The 27,203-nt window shown below is 46.3% G+C and overlaps 1 protein-coding gene across 3 annotated transcripts in view; it reads left to right on the top strand.

Moving 5' to 3' along the window:
- Positions 1–4,990: 4,990 nt before the first annotated feature.
- Positions 4,991–27,203, top strand: part of LOC138803595 (myotilin) — a 44,217-nt gene continuing 22,004 nt past the window's right edge. The window contains exons 1-8 of one of the 3 annotated variants that reach the window (XM_069987656.1): positions 4,991–5,092; positions 18,604–18,672; positions 19,599–19,713; positions 20,688–20,750; positions 22,121–22,262; positions 23,512–23,535; positions 26,081–26,200; positions 26,303–26,534. In XM_069987656.1, coding sequence (XP_069843757.1) covers positions 18,665–18,672; positions 19,599–19,713; positions 20,688–20,750; positions 22,121–22,262; positions 23,512–23,535; positions 26,081–26,200; positions 26,303–26,534 — 704 coding nt within the window. In that variant the 5' untranslated portion in view covers positions 4,991–5,092; positions 18,604–18,664. Of the gene's footprint in view, positions 5,093–7,590; positions 7,771–18,603; positions 18,673–19,598; positions 19,714–20,687; positions 20,751–22,120; positions 22,263–23,511; positions 23,536–26,080; positions 26,201–26,302; positions 26,535–27,203 lie in introns of those variants that run through there. The other 2 variants (XM_069987655.1, XM_069987657.1) reach the window with 2 other exon arrangements.

Raw genomic sequence — 27,203 nt, 5'->3', positions numbered from 1 at the left:
AGGGCAAAACTCCTTCCCTGACGCGCTGGAGAGAAAGAGAATGATCTAAGCTGCAAACCGGTAGCTCACGCCTGTCAGCCTCGCTATTTCAGGAGGCTGGGAGCTGAGGATCATGGTGTTCAAAGTCCCAGATACTGTGATGTCCAGTTAACCACCGAAAGGCCAGAGATGAACCGGAGGCTTGAGTGGTAGAATACTAGCCTTGAGTGAAAAAAAGCTAAGGGACAGCACCCAGGCTATGAGTCCCAGTACCAGCGTGCACGCGCGCGCACACACACACACACACACACACACAAATGAATGGATAAATGGGTAAATGAATTGCATGAATGAATGAATGAATGATAAGATGACCTATGGCAAATGCCTTGTAGTGGATCTGACCCCTAGGAAGTGCTCAGTAAATGTCAGTGGTAGGCGCTGCTGTTTCCACAATCCAATAAGCACCACCAATCCTCATTTCTGAAGCAAACCAGCAATCGATCTCATAAAGAGCTGGCGCCAAGCAAAGAGATTACAGAGCAGGAGAAGGCTGACACAGCATCCTTCCACAAGGCCGTATCTCATCACCATGACAACGGTTCCCTAGGTGCCTGCTTGAGAATGCTCATTTAATGGTGCAGAAGACTCAGGCCCGGTCTGGAGGGGGGGGTGAGGGGTTATGCCACCAAGAATGTCATATCGACAGTGGAGAAATCCTTTCTAGTCCAAACGATGTAGCCTCTCCCACAGTGCTCACTCAGAAATGCCAAAATGACCTTACTAGGTCCAAAACTACTGAGATATGTCGACCAGTTACACTTTCAAAAGTCAAATGTCACTTGTCTTTCTGAAGACAAGACTAATTTACACCTCCCTCAGTCTTCTGCAGCTTCACAGAGTTGAAAATAGTTCCAGCACTGAACACCCAGTGCTGGTGGCTCACGCCTGTCATCCTAGCTACTCAGGATCATGGTTCAAAGCCAGCCCGGACAGGAAAGTCTGTGAGACTCTTAGCTCCAATAAGCCACTCAGAAAACTGGAAGTGGCTCTGTGGCTCAAGTGGTAGAGCACTTGCCTTGAGCTGAAGAGCTGAGGGACAGCGGCCAGGCCCTGAGTTCAAGCCCCATGACAGACAAAAGAAAAAAGAAAAAAAAATAGTTCCAGCACTGAAAGGCGTAGACACTGTAGAGTCAAGATGGTCAGGAGATGACCACCAATTGGTGTTCAGAACTCTGAAGGACACCATTAGTTCTTTTTCTGACTTCACGGGTTTCCCGGGCAGGAACTCACTATCTTGTCAAATGGCTGCTCCAAATTAGCCACTTGTTTAAAGGAAAAGGAAGAGTTGGCTTGTGTGACCTGCTGCTCACCTTGAGCTCTGACAGCCTGCTCAGAACCTGCTGACGCACACATTCCTGCAGGTAACGGAGCCCACGGAGCTGTCGGAATTACTACCCTACCACGGGACTTGCCATTTTGGAGGAGGGTGAGCGTGCTTTTAATGAATCATCGCTGAAACATTTGCCTTTTTCACTTTTCCACTGGAAATGGGATCAGAGTGAATGCCCTCGCTTCTAACACAATCAAAAAGCATCATCCGATTTCTAAAATGACAATGATGATAAATGCCCATGAATTGTAAAAAAATATATACATGCGTTTCACTGTGACACTTCCCTATGCGCTTTTAATCATACATCCTATTTAATCCTATCTACCCTTCCTGCTCTATTGGTTCCCCCCCCACACACACACTTGTGCCTGCCCCTATGTTAGCCTCTCTTCTACTTGCAGGCTTTCTAGTTGGTCCTGGCTTTTAACTTGCAGATATGAACGAAAACATTTGTCTTGTGACTGGTTTTACATTACAGGATATCCCCCAGTTCCATCCAGCTTTCTGTCAAGGACATGATTTCATTGCTCTTTATGGCAGAGTAATATTCCATTGTGTAGGTACAACCAGGTTTTTCTTTGTTGCAGTCATCTGTTCATATTTACAACAGGCTGATTGCATTTCTTAGCTATTGTGAATAATGTCACAATAAACAGGAGTGTGTCAGTATCTCTGAGGTGTGCTGTTTTTGTTTCCTTTGAGTTTTAGGCATGATATAGCTGGATTATATGGTAGTTGGATTTTTAGTTACATTTTGTTTTTGTGTTTTTAGTACCAGATTTTTGTTGTTGGTGGTGGTCATGGAGCTTGAACTCTGGGCCTGAACGCTGTCTCTCAGCACTTCAGCTCAAGGCAAGTGCTCTACCACTTGAGCCATTGCACCACTTCTGGTTTTCTGGTGGTTCATTGGAGATAAGAGTCTCACAGACTTTTCTGCGCCGGCTGGCTTTGAACCATGATCCTCAGATCTCAGCCTCCTGAGTAGCTAGGATGATAGGTGTGAGCTACCAGTGCCCAGCTCGTACTGGGGTTTGGATGCAGGGCCTTGAACTTGCTGGATACAATATGGCTCTATCATTTGAGCCATACCTCCACTTCTGTCTTTTTGGTGGTTAATTGAGAGTCTCATGGACTTTCCTGCCCAGCTTGGCTTTAAACCTTGACCCTCAGCTCTGAGCTTCCTAAGTAGCTACGATTACAGGCTTGAATCACAGGTGCCTAACTTATTTCTCTTTTATCTTTCTTACTTCCTCATTCTTTTGTACCCCCTGTCCTCATTTCAATGTCAGGCAGGTTTTCATTTATCGGCTTAACCTGCCGGGCTGCAAGCTGTATAGACTACAATGCCGGTTGGTCACTTTTCTACTAACTCCTATGAATAAGTGGGAGTTTCTGTGTAGGTGAAACCTAAACTTATTTTTATTTGTATCTTAAGTGTACTGATCAGCTCAGTACAATCAGAGTACATAGATAGATGGTCTTGAGTGTGAAGTGTTCTTCCAAAAGGCTCATGTTTGAAGCTTAAACTGGCCAGCATTGCTTAAAGGCTGATAGGGCCCTGAAGACGTGTTAGTATATATGCTCATGGAACAGGCCACCAGCAGGCAGAGCCAGCCTATCTTGTTTCCTGCCTCTTCCTGATCCTCCTCGTCCGTCTGTCTCTCTTCATCTCCCCTTCCCCTCCTCTCTTCCTCCTTCTCCCCTCCCCTCCTCTTCATCTTTTCCCCGCTTCTTCTTTCCTCCCATCCCTTCCTCCTCCTCCTCTCTCCCTCCCCTCCTCTCACACCTCTCTCCCTCTCCTCCACCTCTGCTTCCTGGCCACCATGAGGCTACCAGTTTCTCCCCACCACACCCAGACACCAGCCATGGGGCCAACTGACTGTGGCCTCAAACCTCTGGAACTTTAAGTCAAAGTAAATCCCTCCCTCTCAAGCTGGTTCATCTCAAAGATTCTGATGTAATGCTTTATTTTAAAAGGAGAAAAAGAGACTAACTGCATAAAACAGAAGTTTGAAGTTCTCAAAGAAGGAAAAAGGTACCTTTTCAAGTACCCTCCAAGCCCAGGAAGGCGGCTGAGAGATGCTGGACTGAGGCCTTTTTCGATGACCATTCTAGAATAAAAAAGGCAGAGCAGCACCTCCCCAGAGAATGGGAAAAGCAGACTGTGCTCCCAGGGGGCCAACCAGAGTTGGGTACCCGCCAGCCCCGCCCTGGGGGCGGGCGGGGGAGTGTGCCTTGGATCTGATTGGTTAAGCGGCACCCACGTGCCATGGAAGACTTTTCTGATTGGATCCTCAAACCGTGGCAGCCGCCCACACCACTGCCTGGAGCAGGAGAGCGGAAGTGGGGGGGGCGTGCCTTCTGTAAAGCACTTTCTGATTGGATCTCCTTGCCTGGAAACCCCTACAAGGAAGTTCACTTCTGATTGGCTGAGAAACTCCCCCCCCCCTTTCCGCCACTTTGGACCCTGAGGGCAGAAGTGGGCGGGCTTACCTTCACACTTCCGCCTCTCTCCTTCCTTCTCCTGCTTCCCGCTTCTTTTTTCCTCCTTCTGCTTCCTTCTTCCTCCTCCACATTTCTTCTTTTCCTCCTTCCCCCTCCTGCTTCCCATTGCCCGCCTTTATTTTCCTACAGCGCATGCGCCTTCCGCCTTCCCTTTCCTAAAGCGCATGCGCCTTCCGCCTTCCCTTTCTTAAAGCGCATGCGCCTTCCGCCTTCCCTTTCCTAAAGCGCATGCGCCTTCCAACCTCCCTTTCCTGAAGCGCATGCGTCAACCACCTTGGCACCCTCGCACGGCCTGACGGGAACCAGAAAGGTGACGTCCCGTGGCCATGTTGGCTTTTGTCCCCGGGAGCCATTTTCTTCCCGGACTGCCTAGCGGGGGGTGGGCCGGGCTGTCCGTGTCCCTGGAAGGGGGTGCGGGCGAGCTGGGGAAAGGGACCGGCGGTGAAAAGGTGGTCCGCGGGAAGGTGGTCCCTCGCGGGGCCCGCCATGGAGGGAGCGCAGGGCTGGGGGTGCAGACCCGACGGTTCTCACCACAGCAAGCCCAGCGTGTTCGGGATGATTCCAGAAAGCACACAAGAGCCCTGCGCGGGCGCCTCACACCCACGGCAGCCAGCGCTCTGCCCCTGAGGACGGCGGCTGCAGGGCCGGAGCTCAGGCCTCAGCCGGGCCGGGCCGCGAGTTCGAATCCCGGGTCGGACCATGGTGGAACTGACGGCTCTTCCGCTAGACGCACCGCCCTGGGTGGTGTTGGACGTCTGAAGTTGGTGAGGCCGCCATCCCCACCTACCCCAGGGCAACCCCGGCCTGGAGCCGCAGGGGGCAGCTCGGGCTCCCTTTTAGCTGCCCATACTCCACGTGCTTCACATCCGGGGCTCTTCCCTCCTTGCTGTTAGAGTTGATGCGTAATTAGTAGTGGTCAGTGCCAGGCCACGTGGTTTCTGTCCCCTCCATCCCCCCCCACCCCCCCCCCATGGAGAGGATGAGCGATCCCCAAGTACGGCCCATTGGAATTCACTTCAAATAGCCAGAAACAGGGAGACCCTACCTCACCCCCGTCCAGCTGATCACTTCTTTCGTCTCCTACTGTACTGAACAGCTGCCGGCCCCAGTTTCCGCCTCTTCCCACCCACAGAGCGGGCGTCTCCCTCAAACATACAGCCTCCGCGTCTGACAACGGGAGCAGAAAATCACAGACAGACCACGGTGGAGGTTGTGAGTACCTTTGATACCAAGGCTGATGGCCGGCTGGGTTTTGGTAGGGGATTGTTTTTTGTGTTTCTTCTTTTTTTCAGATTGATCATGCAGAACAGGAGACGCTAATGTCCTTGGTTCTTAGGCATCAGGACTCAGGATACCATCCTGATGGTTTATTGTATAGGACATCGGTATCCTTGAGACCAAACACTTGTACTCACACACTCATCCAGAAAAACCACTGCCTCTTGTTTAAAAAAAAAAAAATCTAAGCATCATGCAGAAGGCAGTGGAAGATATGGAGAACTTGGTATTTCCTGGCTGTGGGCATCACTTCTAAGGCCAGAAAAAGCCTTCCCAGCACCCCTTTCTTGGAATCAAAGCATCTTCTGAGAAGCCAGTGGCCCACAGATTGAGTAGGAGATGGTGGAAGCAGTTTCCAGATGATGTCCTTCTCTTAATGTGGTGTGGTCCATCCTCTGCCCTGGGGATGCCAGATGGAATCTGCTTTGGTGACTGGAAATGAGGAGGAGGGGGGCTAGGTGAAGAGGCAATATAGAATACAGCCAGAAGGAAGGGAGGACGGTGGGGGAGGGGAAGAGAAGGGTAGTGGGAGCAGTCACTGCCAGGTGTGGAGAGGAATTAGACCCATCTGCTTGAACTCAGATCTGAAGGTCCATGGGAGACTGAGTTATATGTAGTATGATAACTGAAGGGGGAAGGGGTGGCCACAGTTAACACGACTAAATACCCAGAGATATTTCTTGCCATCCCATAGATTGTGTTATTTTTTTTTAAAAATTGTTTTTATGAACCGGGTGTCTGGTTGGATTGTGTGTATGTGTGTGTTTTCTTTTTCTTCCATATTTCAACTTTTTTTTAACCTCTTCCCAAATAGTCTCCTTCTACTTTTATGTCTTCTTGTGGTTATTTTTAATCTATATTATGTATATAGAGGAATGAGACATCTTTCTGAGTCTAGCTCATTTTTGAGCATGCATTTCTGTTTGAAAATTTAAAATTAGTGATTGTCTAAAAATAATGCAAACCTTCTGATTGGGCATAGGGGAGAGAGCCCTCAGTCAGACTGGACACTGTTGGGTGGACTCTAAAATCTCTGAGCTCCCAGGATTCATGGAACCAACCACCGTCAAGATCTGGCTGTATTTTTGTTGTGGTGGTGGTTCTCCAGACATCTTTCTTCTTTACAGGCTTGTTCTGGTCATAATGTAAACATGTCAGAGCATTTGGAGCATACATATCAAACACTGTGTGTGAAAGTATTATTCCTGATAAATACAACTTGCCATAAAGCTAGGAGGCTCAAGACAGCTATGAAGAAGGTAGGAGCCTGGTGCCAGTGGCTCACACTTTGTCATCCTAGCTACTCAGGAGGCTGAGATCTGAGGATGGAGACTCAAAACCAGCCTGGGAAGAAAAGTCCATGGAACTCTTACCTCCAATTACCTAACAAAAATCTGAACATGGAGCTAGGACTCAAATGGTACAGCACTAACCTTGAGCACAAAAGCTAAGGGACAGCACTAAGCCATGCATATAAGCCCTCAGTACCAACACAACAATAATTAATCAGTGTATTTCCTCCCTCTCTTAGTTCAAATAAATAAATAAATAAATAAATAGGTTAAAGTTAATTCCCACTGACAGACTTTCTGCTCAAGATGCCAGGAACAATGGTAGAAACATAAATTATGCAATGAAAATCCTTGGTCCATGTTAGGTAGCTAGGGATCACTGTGAAATCTTCAGGTTCCAAAGAACTAATTTTTGAGAATTTTCCCTTGTTTCCAACTCTGGTAGAATCTGAGCTCAAATGGAAGACACTAAAACCAAACAATGTAAGAAAACCAACAAAAAAAATATATTTAAGCTGGGCTCCGGTGGCTCATGACTGTAATCCTAACTACTCAGGAGGCTGGGATCTGAGGAGAGAGGTTCAAAGGCAGCTTAGACAGGAAAGTCAATGAAATTCTTATCTCCAATAAACTACTACCCCCCAAAAAGCCCAAAGTGTAGCTATCATTTATCCTGAGTTCAGGCTCTAGGACACACACACACACACACACACACACACACACACACACACCATATTTGAACACACAACACACACCATATTTGAAACTCAAGAGAACTTGAGTGATTTTCCCCAAGTTTGGTTTTGACTTCTCACTCGCATGCACTTAGCTGTATCCTAGCAAAAGAAGAAGGACTAAGTGAATCCGATCTGGAGCAACAGTAGGTATACTAGGACAAACCTCAGGACTTTGATTCGAATCTCTGGACCCATCCATCTCTCGGCCTGGCTATTTGGGAGAATGGACAGTGTTAACCACACCTCTGGGCAGACACGTTATCTCAACACTCAACTCTTGGCAGGAGAATTTGTGCCGATTTATTTTTAGTGCTTTTCTACCTGAGTGAGCTGAAGGAGAGCCAGCATCAGGACTTTTCTCTGAGCTCACTGCCCTTATTTATTCCTTAACAATCAGCAAGATATTTAGTCACCTGGGCAGAATGGAGTAGGAGGTTGGGAACCCGTCCTTTGCAGATTTTCAGAAGGTACACAGGATTTTTATGTGTGCCTGAATGGAAGTGCCAGGTCCCACTGTTTGATTGGTAGCAATTTTATAATCAAGGTAGAGGGAACAGGAATGAGAGGTTGCTTACAAGATCAGGTATGTACGGCTTGTTGTTTTACCCACTGGGTGGGGGTTGGAGTGGGAAGCAAGAACTCTAACTTGGGCCTTAAGTTAACATAACTGTTCTGCTAATAAGCTTTCAGTTGAATTGTTACTAGGAGTTCAGAATGAATATGACCTTCTCCCCACCCTCTTCCCCTCCCCCGGCCCTGCAAGATTCCAAAGCTAAAATATCAAAAGGTGAATCAAACGTTTCCCCATCTTTTGCATTTGGATTTAACCTCAAATATTTGATTTTATTTCGATCTCCTCGAGCCTGTGAGGACAGATTATCCAACAGCAGCTGTCCTCATATTTAAAAGCTGTGCCACCACGATAAAATTAGAATCAAGAGGGGATCATGTTCCTTAGGAAGAATTCCGCTCTGTGCACCCCCCCACGCCCTGGGCCCTGACTGTCACCCAAATACCAACACTTTTTCTTGGGGTACTTCCTATGTAGCCCGAGTATAGAAATGGGAACAGATTACAGCAAGAGACATGAGCCCCAAACGACTAGAATTCTATCCACAAACACCAAGTTATTCTCCAGGTTATTTTGCACCAGAGGAGGGAGGAAAGTATATGTAGCGTACTGATAGAGTTGGGAAGAGAGTGAAGTCAGCCATTGTAATCCCCACCACCGACTTCTGTGATGCCTTCAGGAATTTTCCAGACTCGCATGAAGCTCAAAATAGATGGGAGGTCTGAGTTAACACACAACTGTTCATTAAATCAAACAGGGTAGGACAGATGTCATTATCTTGGTGTCAGATATTTGGTATGACGACGTCTTGTAAAAAAAAAAAAAAAAAAGGAAATATAATCTCAAGATTCTAAAATATAATTTGTTAAATATCCAACCTGAATGTCATCTGGGTATAAAAATGTAGCTGTAAAAGTGCGTTTTTAGTGTTTGGAGTATTTTATAAGAGAGGAAGAAGACAGAGGTGTAAAATGAACAGACAAAAAGATATACCATCTTGCCAGAGTCCGGTGGCTCACGCCTGTCATCTCAGCTACTCAGGAGGCTGAGATCTGCTGAACACAGTTCAAAGCCAGTCTGGGCAGGAAAAGCCTGTGAGACTCTTATCCCCAAGGAATCACCAGAAAACCAGAAGTGGTGCTGTGGCTCAAGTGGTAGAGCACTCGCCTTGAGCTGAAGAGCTCAGGGATAGCACCCAGGCCCAGAGTTCAAGCCCAATGACCGACAAAAAAAAAAAAAAAAAAGTATACAAATCTCACTTGTGATTAAAAAGATCTACCAAGCAAAGCCATGTCACATTTGGGAGAGTTCTGAGGGGCGTCTTGAGGAAAGCACTAATGCAGACAGGGCAGTCTGGCTGCAATTACTAAAGTTCAAAATGTATATGCCTTGCCCCTCTTGGAATCCCACTACTGGAAATGTAAAGAAGCACACAAAGGTGGATTTATGAAGATGTTCACATCTTCTTCAATAGAGAACTGGCTGTTATAAACCAAATAAAAATACTACATTGGAATTAGGAGGATCAACCAAATCTTTGTGGCTTGCTATCAAGTGATAACTCAGAAGCGAGGTGCCAGTGGCTCACATCTGTAATCCTAGCTACTCAGGCTGAGATCTGAGGATCACAGTTCAAAGCCAGCCTCCACAGGAAATTGCATGAGGCTCTTAACACCAATGAACCACCAAAAAGCTGGGAATGGAGCTGTGATTCAAGTGGTAGAGTGCTAGCCTTGAGTAAAAGAAGCTTGGGGACAGTGCCTAAGCCCCAGGCCTGGCATCAAATGATAACAAAGGAAAAGCAAAATATAAAATACCATCCATAGATCATAGGACCCAGTTTATGAAGACTACAATCAAGTTCTATAATATAACTGTACAGATACATTTTCTGAAAGGATATACAAGAAACAGTTAATAGTACATACAGTGGGCTCAGTTCCCAGGAAAATTCATTGTGTGTGTGTGTAACATCAAACCCCTAAAAACACCTAATGCATTAAAAGAATTACATTATACACTCAGAGTAGATGTTCTTTTTCAGTACTAAAGAGTAGATACAGGCTTACTAGGCAAGCACTCTGTCACCTGAGCTACTTACTCAGAATAGCTTAGCACTGACTATATTTTACTGTATTCTATTTTCTGAAATTGAGTAAGGCCAGTTTGTTCAGTAGAAGAATCCAGACATCTGTCCACTTACCAGGACAGAGAGAAAAGAGGGAGGCTTTTTTTCATCTATCATTTTTATTTTGGAAGAGGATTAGACCTCTAGGATGTATTTCTTCATGCCTTGGTATCGTTACAATAGCAAGAAAAGAGGGACTGTCAGCGGAATATTATTTATGCTGAGTCTCTGAACTCATTCAGTTCTTCAAGGTTGTCAGGAAGGCACATCCGGCCCTGCAATCGAAAACCCAAGGATGCAGCACTGAGCTGCAGATGCACAAAAAGCACTCTGCACATCACTAATGGTACAGAAATTTAGATAATGTGATTGGGAGTGCTGTCTGGCCTGAGTTCACCAAGTCTCTGGCTGGACACGGGGAGACTATTTGAACTACCGGTATTTTCCTACCCAGAGGGCCTTGCACTCTTCATTTGCCTTTTGCAATCAAGACCGGTACTCTGCCACTTGAGCCAAGCCTGAACTTCCAGCTTTCTTTTTCTAGTCAGTTGGAGCTAAGAGTCTCTTCGATTTGACTATCCCAGCTCACTTTGAATTGAGATTCTCAGATCTCAGCCTCCTGCGTAGCTGGGATTACAGGCGTGAGCCACCACGCCAAATGAACACCATGAGTCTTGGTCAATCTCAGTCACTCCTTCCTGGTCCTTACTCTCTATGTCATCTTACATTTTCAGTTAGAGACTTAAGCAGAATGAATTACTGACATCACAGTGTGCCAAAGGGCAGGGCCTGTGCGGAACATTTGTTGAGTAGAGTGTTTGCTAGTGAGGCTTGAACACTATTGGCAGGCAAGACATTTTTGTTGAATTGGACCTAGCAGAGACATTCACCAAGTCCGTATTTCATGATTACATCGTTAAAGCAAGCCAGGGATGGGTAGGAATCTCTTGAATTTGGGGCAGATGGAACAGATTCATAATCTAAATAACTCTTTGCTGCACCCCCACACCCCAATTAAGAGCCTAGGCTGTAAAGCAATAATTTCCCTTTAACCAGTTCTTTCCTTTCTGTTAACTTTTTCTCGTTTGGCATTACTGCCAGGAGTCGAGTCTCTGTTATTTGATACCTATTATGAGATGCCTACCATTTGTCCTATACATGATGACAGATAAAGCTCCCTTAAGTACAGGTCTCATTTCACTGTCCACCCAGTGCACACACTCACAAAGATTCCTTAACACATACCGTCCAGTGTCTTACTCTGGCACACGTGGCTCTTTTGAGATCTGATCCTGACCAATCTTCCCCGTCAAACTGAATTCCATACTATTTATGTATGCTTCACTTAAAAAAAAAATACTGGGGGGCTGGGAAGGTGGCTCAGTGGTAGAGCGCTTGCCTTGCATGCCTGAGGCCCTGGGTTCAATTCCTCAGCACCACATAAGAAAAAAGCCAGAAGTGGCGCTGTGGCTCAAGCGGTAAAGTGCTAGCCTTGAGCTGAAGAGCTGAGGGACAGCGCCCAGGCCCAGAGTTCAGGTCCCAGGACCAGACCCAAAAACAAAACAAAACAATACTGGTAGGGGTTTGAACCCAGGATCTGGGTACTGTCCCTTAACTTTCTCATTCGAAGCTGGTGCTCTACCATTTGAGCCATAGCTCCACTTCTGGCTTTTGGGTGGTAAGTTGGAGATGAGAATCTCAGGGATTTTCCTGGCTAGGCTTGTTTAGAACCATGATCTTCCTCCGATCTCAGCCTCCTAAGGAAATGAGGAATTACAGGCATGAGCCTCTGGCACCAGCTACCTGCCTTACATCTGAACCAATGTTAAGGCATTGCTCATGCTGCTCATTAAAGTGTGGTCTGTGGACAAACCTATGAGAAATAGAAGCTGTCAAGACCTGTCCTAGAACTGATGATATATACACATGCATTCAATTCTGAGAATCGCTGTAAAGCTTCCAAGTTTCCTGTAGGAGACTTGTATCATCATTATTTATTTCCCTGCAGCAGTTACACAGGGCCCTAGAAAAGGTGCCAAGGATTATCCAAATTGTGTTCCTCAGGATGCTGTCCAGCCCTTATAGATCGATTCACTTCATTCCTCTCTGAGCTTTAAAAGGAAACCAGACATCACACTTCTGCTGGACAAGTCAGGCCCAACACACACACACACACACACACACACACACACACACATCTGCTGGACAAGTCAGGCCCAACACACACACACACACACACACACACACACACACACACACACACACACACACACACACACACACACACACACACACACACACACACACACACACACACACACACACACACACACACACACACACACACACACACACACACACACCCTGCAGACACCCACCTACCCAAGTCTTTTTTTTTTTGGTCCGGTCGTGGGGCCTGAACTCTGGGCCTGGGCGCTGTCCCTCAGCTCTTCAGCTCAAGGCGAGCGCTCTACCACTTAAACCACAGCGCCACTTCCAGCTTTTTCTTTTTGCTATGTGGTGCTGAGGAATCGAACCCAGGGTCTCAGGCATGCAAGGCAAGCGTTCTACCACTGAGCCACCTTCCCAGCCCCTTCTTTTTTTTTTTTTTTGGTCAGTTGTGGGACTTGAACTCTGGGCCTGGGCGCTGTCCCTCAGCTCTTCAGCTCAAGGTGAGCACTCTATCACTAGAGCCACAGCACCACTTCCGGTTTTCTGGTGGTTCCTTGGAGATAAGAGTCTCACGGACTTGCCTGCACAGGCTGGCTTTGAACCGTGATCCTCAGATCTCAGCCTCCTGAGTAGCTAGGATGACAGGCGTGAGCCACCAGCGCCTGGCCCACCCAAGACTTTTATGAATAGGGTTAGAGAAAAGATGGAAGTTAAGCCTGATGTGAAACTGGACGTGTAAGCTGTTTGTAATACTGGACAACGCTGTTCCCTTTTAACTGAACTGTCCATGGTAGACTCCAAGGTTACTCAAGGCTCCCTGGTGCCCCCAGGGGACTGGGTGACATTGCTTCTGTATCATCCTGGAGATGACCACAGCAACGAGGGACAGCCCTGGAGATCAAATGCAAGGCTAAGAACCTGACTCCTGGGGCTGGGAAGGTGGCTCAGTGGTAGAGCGCTTGCCTTGCATGCCTGAGGCTCTGGGTTCGATTGCTCAGCACCACATAAGAAAAAAGCCAGAAGTGGCGCTGTGGCTCAAGTGGTAGAGCGCTAGCCTTGAGCTGAAGAGCTGGGGGACAGCGCCCAGGCCCAGAGTTCAGGCCCCACAACTGACACAAAAGAAAATAAGAACCTGACTCTTCCTCTCAGCTCTCTAAACCCCCAGCCCCCCCTCCCCCTGCAGGCTCCTGCCCTGCATGCCCATCCTCCATCACGCAGCTCCACACCTCTCATTTCCCAGCCTTTCCACCTGTCCCATGCCCACGGGCTTGCCACCTCCCCCTCCTCCCGTGTGCACCTTCCTCCTTTTCAGATTCACACTGTTCCACGCTGCCAGTGCGAAGCTTACAGCCTGTTCACCAGGGTGGCGTCCTGCCAGCCTGTCTACACAGCCTGCTCTCTCCTCCCTGCTGGGGGCTCTTTGATGACTTTCTTGGGAGGCTGCGGTGCGGTGTCTGTGAGTCACACCCCACAGCAATGGGGTTCAGCCCGTCATGCCTGTCTTTGGGGCTGCTTATAGATCTTTGCTTGCTGAGCCGACTTTCAGCCCCTGCTTGGGTCAAGGCCTCTGAGATGGGTCTTTGGGGGGTGGTTTGGATGCAGAGCTTTCTCAAGTGCCTTGGAACTGGCACATTTATCACATGGCTCTCAAGCACTTTACAGTGTACCACATAATGTCCAGTTTAGTGTATCTGTGTGTGTGTGTGTGTGTGTGTGTGTGTGTGTGTGTGTGCGTGTGCGCACGCATGCACATGCACATGAGTGACCCTGGCTTTGGACTTGAACTTAGAGCCTTTTGCTCTAGCTTAGGTTCTCATTCATGGTGGGCACTCTTCCACTTGAGTCATGCTTACAAATCCAGCTTTTTTTTTTTTTTTTTTTTTTTTTTTTTTTTTTTGCCAGTCTTGGGGCTTGAATCAAGGCCTGGGCGCTGTCCCTGAGCTCTTTTTGTTCAAGGCTAGCACTCTACCCCTTGAGCCACAGCGCCACACTTCCGTCTTTTTCTGTGTGCGCGGTACTGAGGAATCGAACCCAGGGCTTCATGTATGCTAGGCAAGCACTCTACCACTGAGCCACCTTCCCAGTCCAAGTTCCAGCTTTTTGTTGGTTATTTGGAGATAGAGTCTCATGGACTTCTCTGCACAGGCTGGCTTCAAATTTTGATTCCTGGATCTCAGCTTGAATTACAGGTGTAGGCTACCAGTTTATCTTAATACACACACACACACACACACACACACACACACACACACACACACACACACACACACACACACACACACACACACACACACACACACACACACAAAATTTATCTTAACACACGAAGATTAGAGAGGAATTGCTCTGTGAGCTCTGTCCGAAGGCCTGACCCCAAACATCAAGCCACAGCAGACAGAGCCTACAACTGGCAGAATTGTGAGCTACGGCCCCCGTTGCTTCCAAGCACATTACGACCTCGGGGTCGGGCACAGGAAGACGCGATCCTCATGGCTCGTGGGGCAAGCACCATGGCCTCCGACGGAGAAGCCACCTGAGAAAGGCCAGGAGCCACGTGAACCTGTAACAGCTAGAAAACTGTGTCGAGCGACACAGATTATCCAAACAGAAATGTGAATCCGAGTCAGTGACGTAGGTTTCTCCCGTGATGACGTCATGGAATAAATGGTTGTATAACAAGTCACCATTTGTCTGTCGGAGCACCCCTGATAATCAGACAGGGAGGATTTCACTCCAATGCGGAAAACAAAAGATTATTAATGCCTGGACAGATCTGCTGTAGGCACTGGGTGAAATCAAGAAATTTGATTAAAACCTTAGGGAAGGAGGAAAACTGATGTGATCTAGGGAAACTTCTAATCTCCTAGAAAATAACTGCTCATTGTTGAAATTATTTTACTATGTCAGAAATACAAAAAAGGTGATTCTTTCTCTGAAAAGCAATAAAGAAAGAAGAAAAGAGGAAACAGATGTAATAAAGAATCAGTAGATCTGGAAAATATTCTATTATTGGTAGAAAAGGGTCTAGAAAAACTGTAATCCTAGCTACTCAGGAGGCTGAGATATGAGGATTGAGGCTCAAAGCCAGCCCGGGCAGGAAAGTCTGTGCAACTCCAGTGAACCACCAGAAAACCAGAACTGGTGCTGTGGTTCAAGTGATAGAGCGCTTGCCTTGAGCTGAAGAGCTAAGGGACAGCGCCCAGAGTTCAAGCCCCAAGACTGACCAAAAAGAAAACCCCAAAACCCCAAAATATTTCGTTGGAGATGCCTGGTGGTAGAGCAGGCATGAGGCCCTGGATTCAATCCATTTATACAGAAGATCAAAATACATAGATATATTTTCACTTTAAATAAAATTTCATAATGTCTGTTACACATTAATTATCCCATGCAAATAAATACTTTTGACATGGCATCTGTTGCCAGATAGAAGGCATTTAAGATATTTTTTTAACAAAATGTAATAAAAACTAAATTATAATAGAGACCAACAAAAGAAAATAAAACAACACAATAAACTTCTCCATTAACTTCAAACCAAATGGTATAAGTAACAATGAAAAAGAACGTGTCAACTTTGACTCATTGCATGAAGCCAAAGAATTTAATGTGACCTTTTTTTTTTTTGGTCCTGAACTCTGGGCCTGGACGCTGTCCCTCAGCTCTTCAGCTCAAGGCGAGCGCTCTACCACTGGAGCCACAGCACCACTTCCAGTTTTCTGGTGGTTCATTGGAGATAAGAGTCTCATGGACTTTCCTGCCTGGGCTGGCTTTGAACCGTGATCCTCAGATCTCAGCCTCCTGAGTAGCCAGGATGACAGGCATGAGCCACTGGTATCTGGCTTAATGTGACATTTTAAAACATTTAAGTCTTATATATTGCCAAAAATGCCCCCCGTTTTGTTTTCCTTAATAGAGCTATCAGGTTCTTTCGATGGATCTACTAGAGAGATCTGTGACCCTACTACTCACACCAGTCAACCCCCATCCTGTCTATGAAGCTAGCTTCGTGATGCTGGTGACGTGCTGGCTATTCAGACAACATCATAAGGGCAAACACCATTGTTCATTTGCACAGTGTCCCCATATCTTGTCATCCTTCCAGCAGTTGGATTGCTGAGGCCTTGGACCCTTGCTCTGGTGGAGTCTAATTCCGATCGCTCTACAAAGAGCTAGGGTTACACTGAGGAAAGGTTACCATTTACGTGAGGCACGCCGCCTGCCAGCACAACTCATCGCCACAGTGAAATTCCTAGCTAGTTTTTTTTAATCTCAAGGACATTCCTGGTGCTGCCCACAATGCAGAAGGAACAACTCGGGATAGGTGAACGCACAGAACCCACACGGAGTCCGAATGGTGGTGGGGTGTGGTGTTTTCATGGCAGTCAAACAAAAGAGTTGTGTGGTTTTTTTGTTTGTTTGTCCTGTTGTAAATCTCTTGCTTGCTTTCTTCCTCCCTTCCTTTTTTTCTTTTCTTTTCTTTCTTTGCAAAACTCTAGAGGAAAATGTGGCAAGATCAATATTTAAGGGTGAGCATTCTCTTAGAAATTATTCCTTTGCATGTTTTATCACTTGAGTGAGATCTGAGTCACTTCACATCAACTAAGAAAAAAAATAACATTTTAAATTGCTGAAGTGATTTTTTTTTTTTAAATCGGTCATGGGTCTTGAACTCTGGGCCTGGGCGCTGTCCCTCAGCTAATCAGCTCAAGGCTAGTGCTCTACCACTTGAGCCACAGCACCACTTCTGGCTTTTTCTCCTTATGTGGTGCTAAGGAACCGAACCCAGGGCCTCACGCATGCAAGGCAAGCACTCTACCACAGAGCCACCTTCCCAGCCCTTAAAGTTTTAATAGGATAAATATTAAGCCTCTAAGAAAGCACCAGGACCATTGCGTTTCCTATTTTCTCACTAGACAAGCAAGATCTAATCTACAAGCCTGTCCCAAAGTGATCATTGGTTAATGTCGGATCTACAGGAAAAAAACCATAATTGTGATTCCTCCGGTGTTGCATTGGTTTTCTGTTCTGACGCCAGGGCCTCTTGTGTGTCCCGTCAATTCCCCTATAATCTTCAGAGCTAGGTGATTGAAATGGGAGGCACACCCAGAGTAAGACCAAAGGCATTCTGAGATTCCGCTCCTGATCACTGCCCTCTTTCATTGGTTGAGGATCAGGGACTGGAGACCGGAAGTCCTGCTTGGCCTTCATATCCCATGGATTAGAAGATAGCATGACCTGCTAATGCCTGGCCTGATCATTTGTGCTTAGAAGAGGAGGCTTCTGGAATATTAAGAGACCTTATCATGACCGGTCTTTTATGAAGATTAGCTTCTCTCTTCCTCTCTCTCCCTCTCCCCCTCCCCTCTGTTCTCATTAGACTAAGACAAGATGATTTTCCAACTGGCAAATCCAATATCCCCTTTAAACCCTCCCCCCCAAAACAACTCTGCTCATATTTTCCAGCTCTTCTTTCGAGATGTGCCAAAGAGCTTAGGGGGAAATTGTAGCCTCTTGTACCAACTGACCTTACATTTATTTATAAGGCAGGCTATTCTTCCAAGAAGTTCTCTCACGTAATCCTGCTCCTCTCATGGCGGGTGGCGGGGGAAAGAGATTCATTTTTAACCTTCCTTGCCACAACCCCTCTCTCTGGTTCCTAAGGTTTCTCTCTAGAGTCTGCTATGTAAAGGTTAGATGCTCTGGGCTGGGGAGTTGGGAGGAGAAATCACATTCTCTATTGAAATCTCAACCAGTATTGCTAACTCACACAGCAAACGCACTCATACATCGGCACAGTTATTATTCATCTCCCATGGACTGGAGGGATCTAGGCAGCTGAGACACAGGAGTGGAGGATACTCACTAATCCCCAAGTGAAAGGACTATCCCATTACCCAGCTGCCCCAGGAATACTCTACAATGATAGGGGAAAAGCAAAAATGGCTAAGGCTTCCACCACTCAGGTTAATCGCCACCATTCAGTGGCTGAATTACTGCTTGAAGGACCTCCCTCCCTCCGCCATCATGGCAGTCCAGTTTCAACCAGTGTTCTGGGAAGAACCAAACCAAAGCCATGGCATCCTCTGGATTGGTGGCTGTAGACAGTGACCCGGAGCCCTTCTAGGTACCAGCGTGGGAAGGCTGGCTTCTGGATTGCCACTCCTTCCTCCTTCCTTCCTTCCTTCCTTCCTTCCTTCCTTCCTTCCTTCCTTCCTTCCTTCGTTATTCCTTCCTTCCTTCCTTCCTTCCTTCTTTCCTTCCTCTTCTTCTTCCTCTTTTTTTTTGTGTGCCATTCCTGGGCTTGAATCAGGGCCTGGGCATTGTCCCTGAGCTTCTTTGGCTTGAGGCTAGCGCTCTACCACTTGAACCACAGTGTTATTTCCACTTTTTCCAAGTAGTTATTGGAGATAAGAGTCTCATAGACTTTCCTGGTCAGGCTGGCTTTGAACTGCGACCCTCAGATCTCAGCCTTCTGAGTAGCTAGGCAGTGAGCCAGCAAAGCTCATCTTAATTTCTTTCTTTTCTTCCTTTTTTTTTTCTAGGTTCCCAGGGAAGTAGGAAATTGTATTCTGTCTGAAACTCTGCTTGGAATATGTTACAGAAATGTCAGAGTAAGTACAGCACCACATGTGGATGTGTGTGTACATGGGAGAAATTACACTTGAAAAAAACCACACAGGAGTCAGGCCCTGGTGGCTCATGTCTGAAATCCTGGCTACTCAGGAGGCTGAGATCTGGAGGATCATGATTCATGGCCAGTCTTGGGCAGAAAAGTCTTCAAGACTCTTACCTCCAAAATAACCAGAAAAAAAAAAAAAAACTGGACTGGAGTTGTACCAGCCTAGCAAACAAGCTAAGCCAGTGAGACCCTGAGCTCAACCCCTGGGAAAAAATACAAAAGGAGGAAGGGAAGAGATAGAAAACAAGAAAGGACAGGAGGGAGGTATGAAAGAAGGAAAGAAGAGAGGGAGGGACAGAGGAAGGAAGGAAGGAAGGGAGGGAAGGAGGGAGGAATAGAGAGAGAGGAAAGGAGGGAGGGAGGGAACTATAGGACATCCCAGAAATTTGAAGTGGCTATTTATATTATTGCTTCTTCTAGGGGCTGGGAAGGTGGCTCAGTGGTAGAGTGCTTGCCTTGCATGCATGAGGCCCTGGGTTCAATTCTTCAGCACCACATAAACAGAAAAAGCTGGAAGTGGTGCTGTGGCTCAAGCAGTAGAGCGCTAGCCTTGAGCTGAAGAGCTGAGGGACAGCGCCCAGGCTCAGAGTTCAAGCCCCATGACAGACAAAAAAAAATAGTAATAATGATATAAATAAATAAGTTATTTCTTCTGGACAGTTTTAAATCTATTATCCCCCAGTTATGACAGAGGAAAATGAAAGTGAGTGCATGTGTGTGTGTGTGTGTGTGTGTGTGTTTGTGTTTGTGTGTGTGTGTGTGCGCGTGCATGCACATTAGTATATAATTCAAAGGCTTGTAAGGAGGCTTTCCAACTCTTTCCTTACTGAATTGTGTCTGGTTTTGTTTCCCCCACAGAATAAAGAAGACCACCCGAGTCTCTCTGCCCATCAGTTCCCCAGTTAATGAAAACTCCAATGTCAGATCAAGTTATTCCACCTTAGTTCAACCACTGTGCATTGACGCCCTCAGGGTAGGTTCGGGGTTAGAGGGGCCCACGAATAGAGACTTGGGTCCAGAGAATGTAGAATCATGGCGACTTTCTTGAGAAGGATGCATGAGAAAAATCCCCCAGGGGTCTGATCTCAAATGGTGGCACACGCCTGTCATCCTAGATACACAGAAGGCTGAGATCTGAGGATCATGGTTCAAAGCCAGCCCAGGCAGGAAAGTCCATGAGACTTTTTTTTGGTCCGGTCGTGGGGCCTGAACTCTGGGCCTGGGCGCTGTCCCTCAGCTCTTCAGCTCAAGGCTAGCGCTCTACCACTTGAGCCACAGCGCTACTTCCGGCTTTTTTCATTTTGCTTATGTGGTGCTGAGGAATCGAACCCAGGGCCTCAGGCATGCAAGGCAAGCACTCTACCACTGAGCCACCTTCCCAGCCCCATCCATGAGACTCTTATCTCCAATAAACCACCAGAAAACCAGAAGTGGAGCTGTGGCTCAAAGTGGTAGAGCACTCACCTTGAGCAAAAGAGCTGAAGGACAGTGCGCAGGCCCAGAGTTCAAGCCCCACAACAACAACAAAAAAAAAAAAAAAAAAGAGGGAAATCCAGAGGATTCTGGAATGACTCCACAGTAGATCTATGGCTTGACAATTTGTCTTAAGTGCCACACCAGAGGAACAATCCGATAAAACCATCCAAGGAATGCATTCCCTTTTAATTAAAAAAAATAAAGAGGGAGGTCCTTCTAATTTAACAACAAAAACAAAAAACAGGATGGGAGTCACAAGAGCAACTATATGAAGGAAGAAAAACAAATATCAAAAGAATGGGTATTTGACTGGTATTCCCATTAGAAGCATCATCTTTTTGAGAAAGGAAACAGGGTGTAATGGGTACCAGCTACCTCTGATCCAGCCACTAGTGGCCAGCTTCCCAGCTTTCCAGTCTTGACAGTGTGGATGGTGGAATAGCATCACCTTCTCTTTTCTTCCTTATGCAGGTTCAGAGTCCCTGCAGTAGTCTATCGGGATCTACTTGTGTTGCAGCCCCTGTGTTCACTAAGGTAACCTGTCCACACTGCAGTCCATAGGGTTTGGATTTTATAGACACACTGTAGACTTGGCTAAAGGGCTAAAGCACCGGAGGCCCACAGAGCAACTTGGGGTTTATCCTGTGCCCCTAAGACGTTGTCTTCGTGCCAGTTTTGTACCTCTGGGCAGATAGGGCAGTCCTCGTGTCCAAGCAGATTCTCCTCACTGTTCAGGGATGCTGTTTTGAAGTAGTCAGTACGCGAGAGAATAGCAACATCTTGCTTAGGGTACGTTGAGAAATGGCCACCTCCTAAGCACCTACTGGAAACAGCTAGATTTAGAGTTGAGCCTGGTCTGGGCTTTCTGTCTCTTAGTCACTCAACCTAGCTCAGCAGAACTTGAAGCATCACCCTTGACATAGACAGTAGGTCTGTCAGCAAGCGTCAGGAACACGTACTGTCAGGCACACCTACCTGTTCTTTCTACAAGTCTCTCCCAGAGAACACACATCTGGTCAGCAGGCCCCCAGGGCTAAGCTAAGTCCTTAGGGCTCCCAGATAGAAAGATCTAAGGTGCTCCAATCTCTGGTCTCTGAGCCAAGTTATAATCTGAAATCTTATTCTCCATTCTAGTAGACCCCTAAAGATGAGGATCCAGGTATAAATTAACCACCCATCCATCTCTGCATTGTAAACCTAGAATGGCTATGGCCAGATAGCCATATGGCTATGGCTATTATATGGTTATAGCACCTTTTGCCCATAAAGCTAGCTCTCTCCTGCTTGACCCCTAGCTCCACTTCCAACAAACACTTCTTATAGAGTAATAGAACTCTTCTGCACGCAGAGGATTTTACATTAGATTATCTTATGAGCCTCGAGACCTCCAGTGAGTCTGGCCTCATTGCACAAAGGAAAAACTGTGTCTTGAGAGGTTGAACTTTCTCTAAATTCCCATGACCCTCTTCCCCTCAGTCAAGGACACGGCTGAGATTTTGGCTGAAGTCTTCTGAATCATCACCTTGGGCTCATACCAAATGATAGTACTGCCTTTGCACTTGTGACCAATGACAGAAAGTGAATCTGTGACTTAGACATGTCCACAGCAAAAATACTCATTCAACAAAACCAAGACCCGTCCGCTCATCTGTTTTCCAGTTTGGAAAATGGCTTTGGGGGACACGAATAACCTTTTTTTTTCCTTCAATAACCACAAGATCTAGGAAATTACTAAAAGTAATCGACACTTGACTGAGAATGCCCAGCAATTCCTTGTGTGGTTCAAACATGGTCAGTTGGTCAGATGAAAGAGCATGCATACACACGTGCTAAAGCTGGAGTCTCTCGGCTCTATGCATGGTGCAAGAGTTTCTTCCATTCACTGACCTCTGTGTGTCCTTCAGCATCTTGAAGACATCGCCACAACCACAGGTCAGACTGTCGTGTTTGAATGTCGAGTCCAGGCCACGGCCACCGTGCAAGTCCGCTGGTACAGAGATGGAGGACTGATAGCCAACTCAGATGACTTCTGGATCCTGAGAAAAAGTAACACAATAAGCTTTCATTTATTGCTCTAGTCAGTCATGTTGGGCTTGGATTCAGGGCCCCGGCGCTGAGCTCTTTCACTCGAGGTTAGCTAGGGCTCTACCACTTTGAGCCCCAGTACCACTTCCAGTTTTCTGGTGGTTCATTAGAGATAAGAGTCTCATAGGGACTTTTCTGCCAGGTCTGGCTTCAAACTGCAATCCTCAGACTTCAGCCTCCTGAATAGCGAGGATTACAGGTATGAACCACTACGCCCACTGCGATAAGTTTTCCATTGTATTTCATTCCAGTGAGCCTTGAAATGTAATTCATACCTGAAGGTAGTTTTATAGCTGAGTTGTTGTAGTTTAAGCGATTTCTATTGTCATACCACCTATTACTTTAAATCCAAACAGTTCCTCAACAAGAAAAGCAACCAAAAAATACATGATTGCTGTTTGTTTTCATGAAAGAATATAACACAATAATATAACATATATGGAGCATATATATAGCTCACACATTGTGTGTGTGTATGTGTGTGCTGTTCATGCTGGCCTTGAACCCTTAACTCAAGCTTTCCTTCTCTAACTCAGCTCCTGAGTAGTATGGATTACAGGTTCATGCTATAGCACCTGGCTGAATGAATCATTTTAACAACCATGAAAAACCAGTTTATTTTCACAAATGAATCTCCATTATCTTCCCAACGAGTTCTTGGCATATAAGCAAAAGAGAAGTGCAAGCCTCAGTTCTCAGCTTCCTGAGTAGCTAGGATGACAGGTGTGAGCCACCAGCGCCCGGCGATCATTTTCTCTAGTAATAATCACTACCATAATCCTCAAACCCTAGCCGTTAGTGTTCCCAGTGAGGGCTTGGGACACTTGGGACACTCTTAGCTTCCTGTAAGGGTTGTACTGTTGCTTGAGGACCAATTCTGCTCCAATGAAATCTAGCTTTTGCTTAAATGGATTCGTCTCCACTGCACACCTCCCCCTCCCCACTGGTATGGCTGCCCTTGAATTCCCTCTGCATTCTCAGTGAGACTAAAATTGTTTCCATCTGTGACCTCTGACATCGTGATGCACCTCATGTTGAACTCCGCATTTATGTTTACAAACAATTCATCACTGAATCCTCAGTGAGCATACAAACATAGTGGTTTGTATTTGCCTTCAGCTATTTCTCATATGTACCCAGCCCCTCCTCCCAACTAAATTAATTATCAGTGTTGCAAGTCTTTTTTTCTTTCTTCTTTTTTGTCTTTCAGAAACGTGCCTATCATCCATTCCTGGTAAGTGTAAGCTTTCCATATTTTGATCATAGGATACATTTTTAAAAATGAACATCAAAAGTCACTATTGCACCTGGAATCCTAGTTACTCAGGAGGCAAAGATCTGAGGATCGCAGTTCAAAGTCAGCCAGGGCAGAAAAGTCCATGAGACTCTTATCTCCAATGAACCACCAGAAAGCCAGAAGTGGCGCTGTGGCTCAAGTGGTAGAGCGCTCACCCTGAGCTGAAGAGCTGAGGGACAGAGCCCAGGCCCAGAGTCCAAGCCCCATGACTGAAAAAAAAAAAAAAAAGTCACTATTGCCTTCATGAGCAAACAAACAAACAAAAAACAACACAGAAGAAGCAACAAACTGGGATGTTTCCGTGTATGTATTCATATGTTCTTCACTCGGTTTTGTTTGTGGCGTGTACACTATGGCTAAGGTTCTTTTCTTGGCACCATGGACACAGGTAGGAGCCAGACTGACAAGATCCCTATTCTCAGAGCAAACGGTCTCTCTGTCCTTCCACGTGACTGAGTGCTTATGACTCATCAGTTAAATGCAGAAGCAGCAGGGCATGCTGACATCAGACACCCACACTGGCTGACTGTCTAGCACTACAGCCCAGCACACAATGGCCGCCACTTTGCTTGTTTCCTGGAGTCCCTGAAGCTCTGGGGTATACCTTCATGATATTGTCTCCCCCAAAGGATGTATAGGGCCCAAGGAGGTAGAAAACCAACAAAGAAAAACAAAGCAAAGGGGAAATAGAAAGATCACACACACACACACAGCTGTGGGTGCAGGGACATGTAATATTGGAAGCTTGAATGTAGGGACGAAGGTAAATTTGGGTTTGGGCACCTGGCACATTTAATCAATTACCACTTGGGACTCAAGAGACACCAGAGCTGGTTTGTTTATTAAAGTCTGGGTCATTACGACCTAGACATCTGAACATCTCTTTATACAGATGTTGGAGCCTTCCAGTGCTCCTTCCAAAACCGGTGTCTTACTTTAAACTATGTTTTTTTTCTCCTCCATAAACATTTTTTTTTATAATCAAAGGAGTTGTTTTGCTCATCCCCCACTCTCTTGAAGATATTCTTGCTCGTGGCTCAGACTGTGCTAATCAGGTAGGCAAGGTCAGAAGGAAAAGTCTTATTTTTTTTCCCTTGCTCGGTCAATGTTGCAGCCGAGTGAGGGAGTAGCATGCTGTAAGGAAAGAAAACAGTGCCTCTGTCCTGGAATGAAGCTCTTTATTAGTACAATGTTTATCTTTGAAATTCTGCCTTCTCTTTCCCATGCATCATCTTCCCAGGTCTCTCCTGCTTTGTTAGCAGGAATGGCAATTGTTAGGTCACTTCAGAAAATTTTTGTTTTGTTTTGTTTTTTGATTGGTCGTGGGGCTTGAACTCAGGGCCTGGGAGCTGTCCCTCAGCTCTTCAGCTCAAGGCAAGTGCTCTACCACTTGAGCCACACGCTACTTCCTGTTTTCCAGTGGTGGAGATGAGAGTCTCACAGACTTTCTTGGCTGGCCTGGCTTTGAACCACGATCCTCAGATGTCAGCCTCCTGAGTAGCCAGGATTACAGGTGGGAACTACCAGTGGCCCCTCTATAGGTCTTTTATGCAAAGCGCTAAAGCTACAAAATATAGAAGTCTAGGAGTATAATGGGATCCATGTTTCAAGAGATAGCTAGTAGAGAAAACAGACACATCGGACAGATAAGACAAGTGATTGTTGTTGTTTTTAAAATAATTTATTTGTTCAACAGGTTAATGTATGGATAAAAGGCATCTTGATCAATATTTCCCCTTTACTCTCCCAGATTGTATTAGGTTGTGTTTTTTTTTTTTTTAATATTTATACTCATGAGCTGCCTGGGATGACAAAATACCTCATCAGATGGATGGCTGTATTTGGTTGTGTTTTTGTTTGTGTGTGTGTGTGTGTGTGTGTGCGCTCACACGTGGATGCATGTGTGCACTGTACTGTGGCTTCAACTCAGAGCATCGAGCTTTTGCTTACCTCTTTCACTCAAAGATGGCACTCGACCATTCGAAGCTTTTTGCTGGTTAGTTGGAGGTAAGAGTCTCTTGGAGCCTGATGTTGGTGGTTATCACCTGTCATCCTAGCTACTCAGGAGGCTGAGATCTGAGGATTGCAGTTCAAAGCCAGCCCGGTCAGGAAAGTCTGTGAGACTTTTATCTCCAATTAATCACCAGAAAACCAGAAGTGGTGCTGTGGCTCAAGTGGTAGAGCGCTCACCTTGAGCTGAAGAGCTGAGGGACAGCGCCCAGGCCCAGAGCTCAAGCCCCACGACCAACAACAAAAAAAAAAGTCACGTGGATTTTTCTACCCGAGGCTGCTTCAAACCTTCAGATCTCAACCTCCTGGGTAACTAGGCGTAAGCGACTAGGGTTCAGCCCATGGGTATTTTTTAACCTCTGGAATATTCTACTCCTAGCACCTTTATTCCCTCACATTTGACAACACTGCCTATGTGTTAACTTAGGGCACCCACGTGTGCTGACAGGAGTCGAACTTCTTCCCTTTCCAGAGGAAGTTTGCACCTTAATTATCACAGAAGCTTTCCCCAAGGACTCTGGGAAGTTCACGTGCATTGCAGAAAATGAAGCTGGGACTGCGGTCTCAACAGCAGAACTCTTTGTTTCTCCAGGTAATCACTCTTAAAAAAAAAAATCTCCAGGCTCCAATTCAGTCCTGAGTCAAGAGGAAGGTTCTATTTTTACCTGAATGGGTGATGAATTATATTTTTCAGAAGGAAAAGAAGTCGAGAAACCAAAGGATTCTCCAAGGTCTCCCACGAACGCATTTTCCCCACAGCCGGCCCCTTTACCTCAAGGAGAAAGCTACACGAAAGACAGAAATCCAGAACATGCCTCCAGTAGTCTCATGCTGGCCCCTGACCCAGACAGCCACGGCGAACGCGAGATCCCAGAACCCAACGTCTGTGTCATCAGCAGAAATCCCTCTGGGTTACAGCCACAATGGTAAGGCTGGGCAGATCGGACACTCTTGAAACAACAAATACTCTTAAAACAACAACAACAAACCCCAAACTCTAATTTTCAATACGTTAATGATTATTTTGAAAAAAATCATCAAAGTAACTATTAGGATCAGTGGTCAAGTTCCAATGTGATTTCGTGATTTACAAAAACAAGTCATGTTACAAATTTGTGTATGTGTTTATTTATTTTTGCCCATCCTGGGGCTTAAACTCAGGGCCTGGGTTCTGTCCCTGAGCCTCTTTGGGCTCTACCTCTTGAGTCACAGCGCCACTTCCAGCTTTTCTGAGTAGTTTACTGAAGATAAGAATTTCTGCCCGGGGCTGGGAAGGTGGCTCAGTGGTAGAGTGCTTGCCTTGCATGCATGAGGCCCTGGGTTCGATTCCTCAGCACCACATAAGCAAAAAGCCGGAAGTGGTGCTGTGGCTCAAGTGGTAGAGCGCTAGCCTTGAGCTGAAGAGCTGAGGGACAGTGCCCAGGCCCAGAGTTCAAGCCCCACGACTGGACCCAAAAAAAAAAAAAAGAATTTCTGCCCAACCTGGCTTCGAACTGTGATCCGTAGATCTCAGCCTCCTGCGTAGCTAGCATTACAGGCGTGAGCCACTGGCATTCGGTTCATGTTACAATTTATTTCCCAAGGATTTTTCACTT

This window comes from Dipodomys merriami, unplaced genomic scaffold (genome assembly GCF_024711535.1).
Source record: "Dipodomys merriami isolate MVZ:Mamm:240054 unplaced genomic scaffold, mDipMer1.0.p SCAF_342, whole genome shotgun sequence".
Classification (NCBI taxonomy): Eukaryota; Metazoa; Chordata; class Mammalia; order Rodentia; family Heteromyidae; genus Dipodomys; species Dipodomys merriami.
Note: the sequence above shows the minus strand (reverse complement) of the source record. Positions and strands in the feature narration are given on the sequence as shown.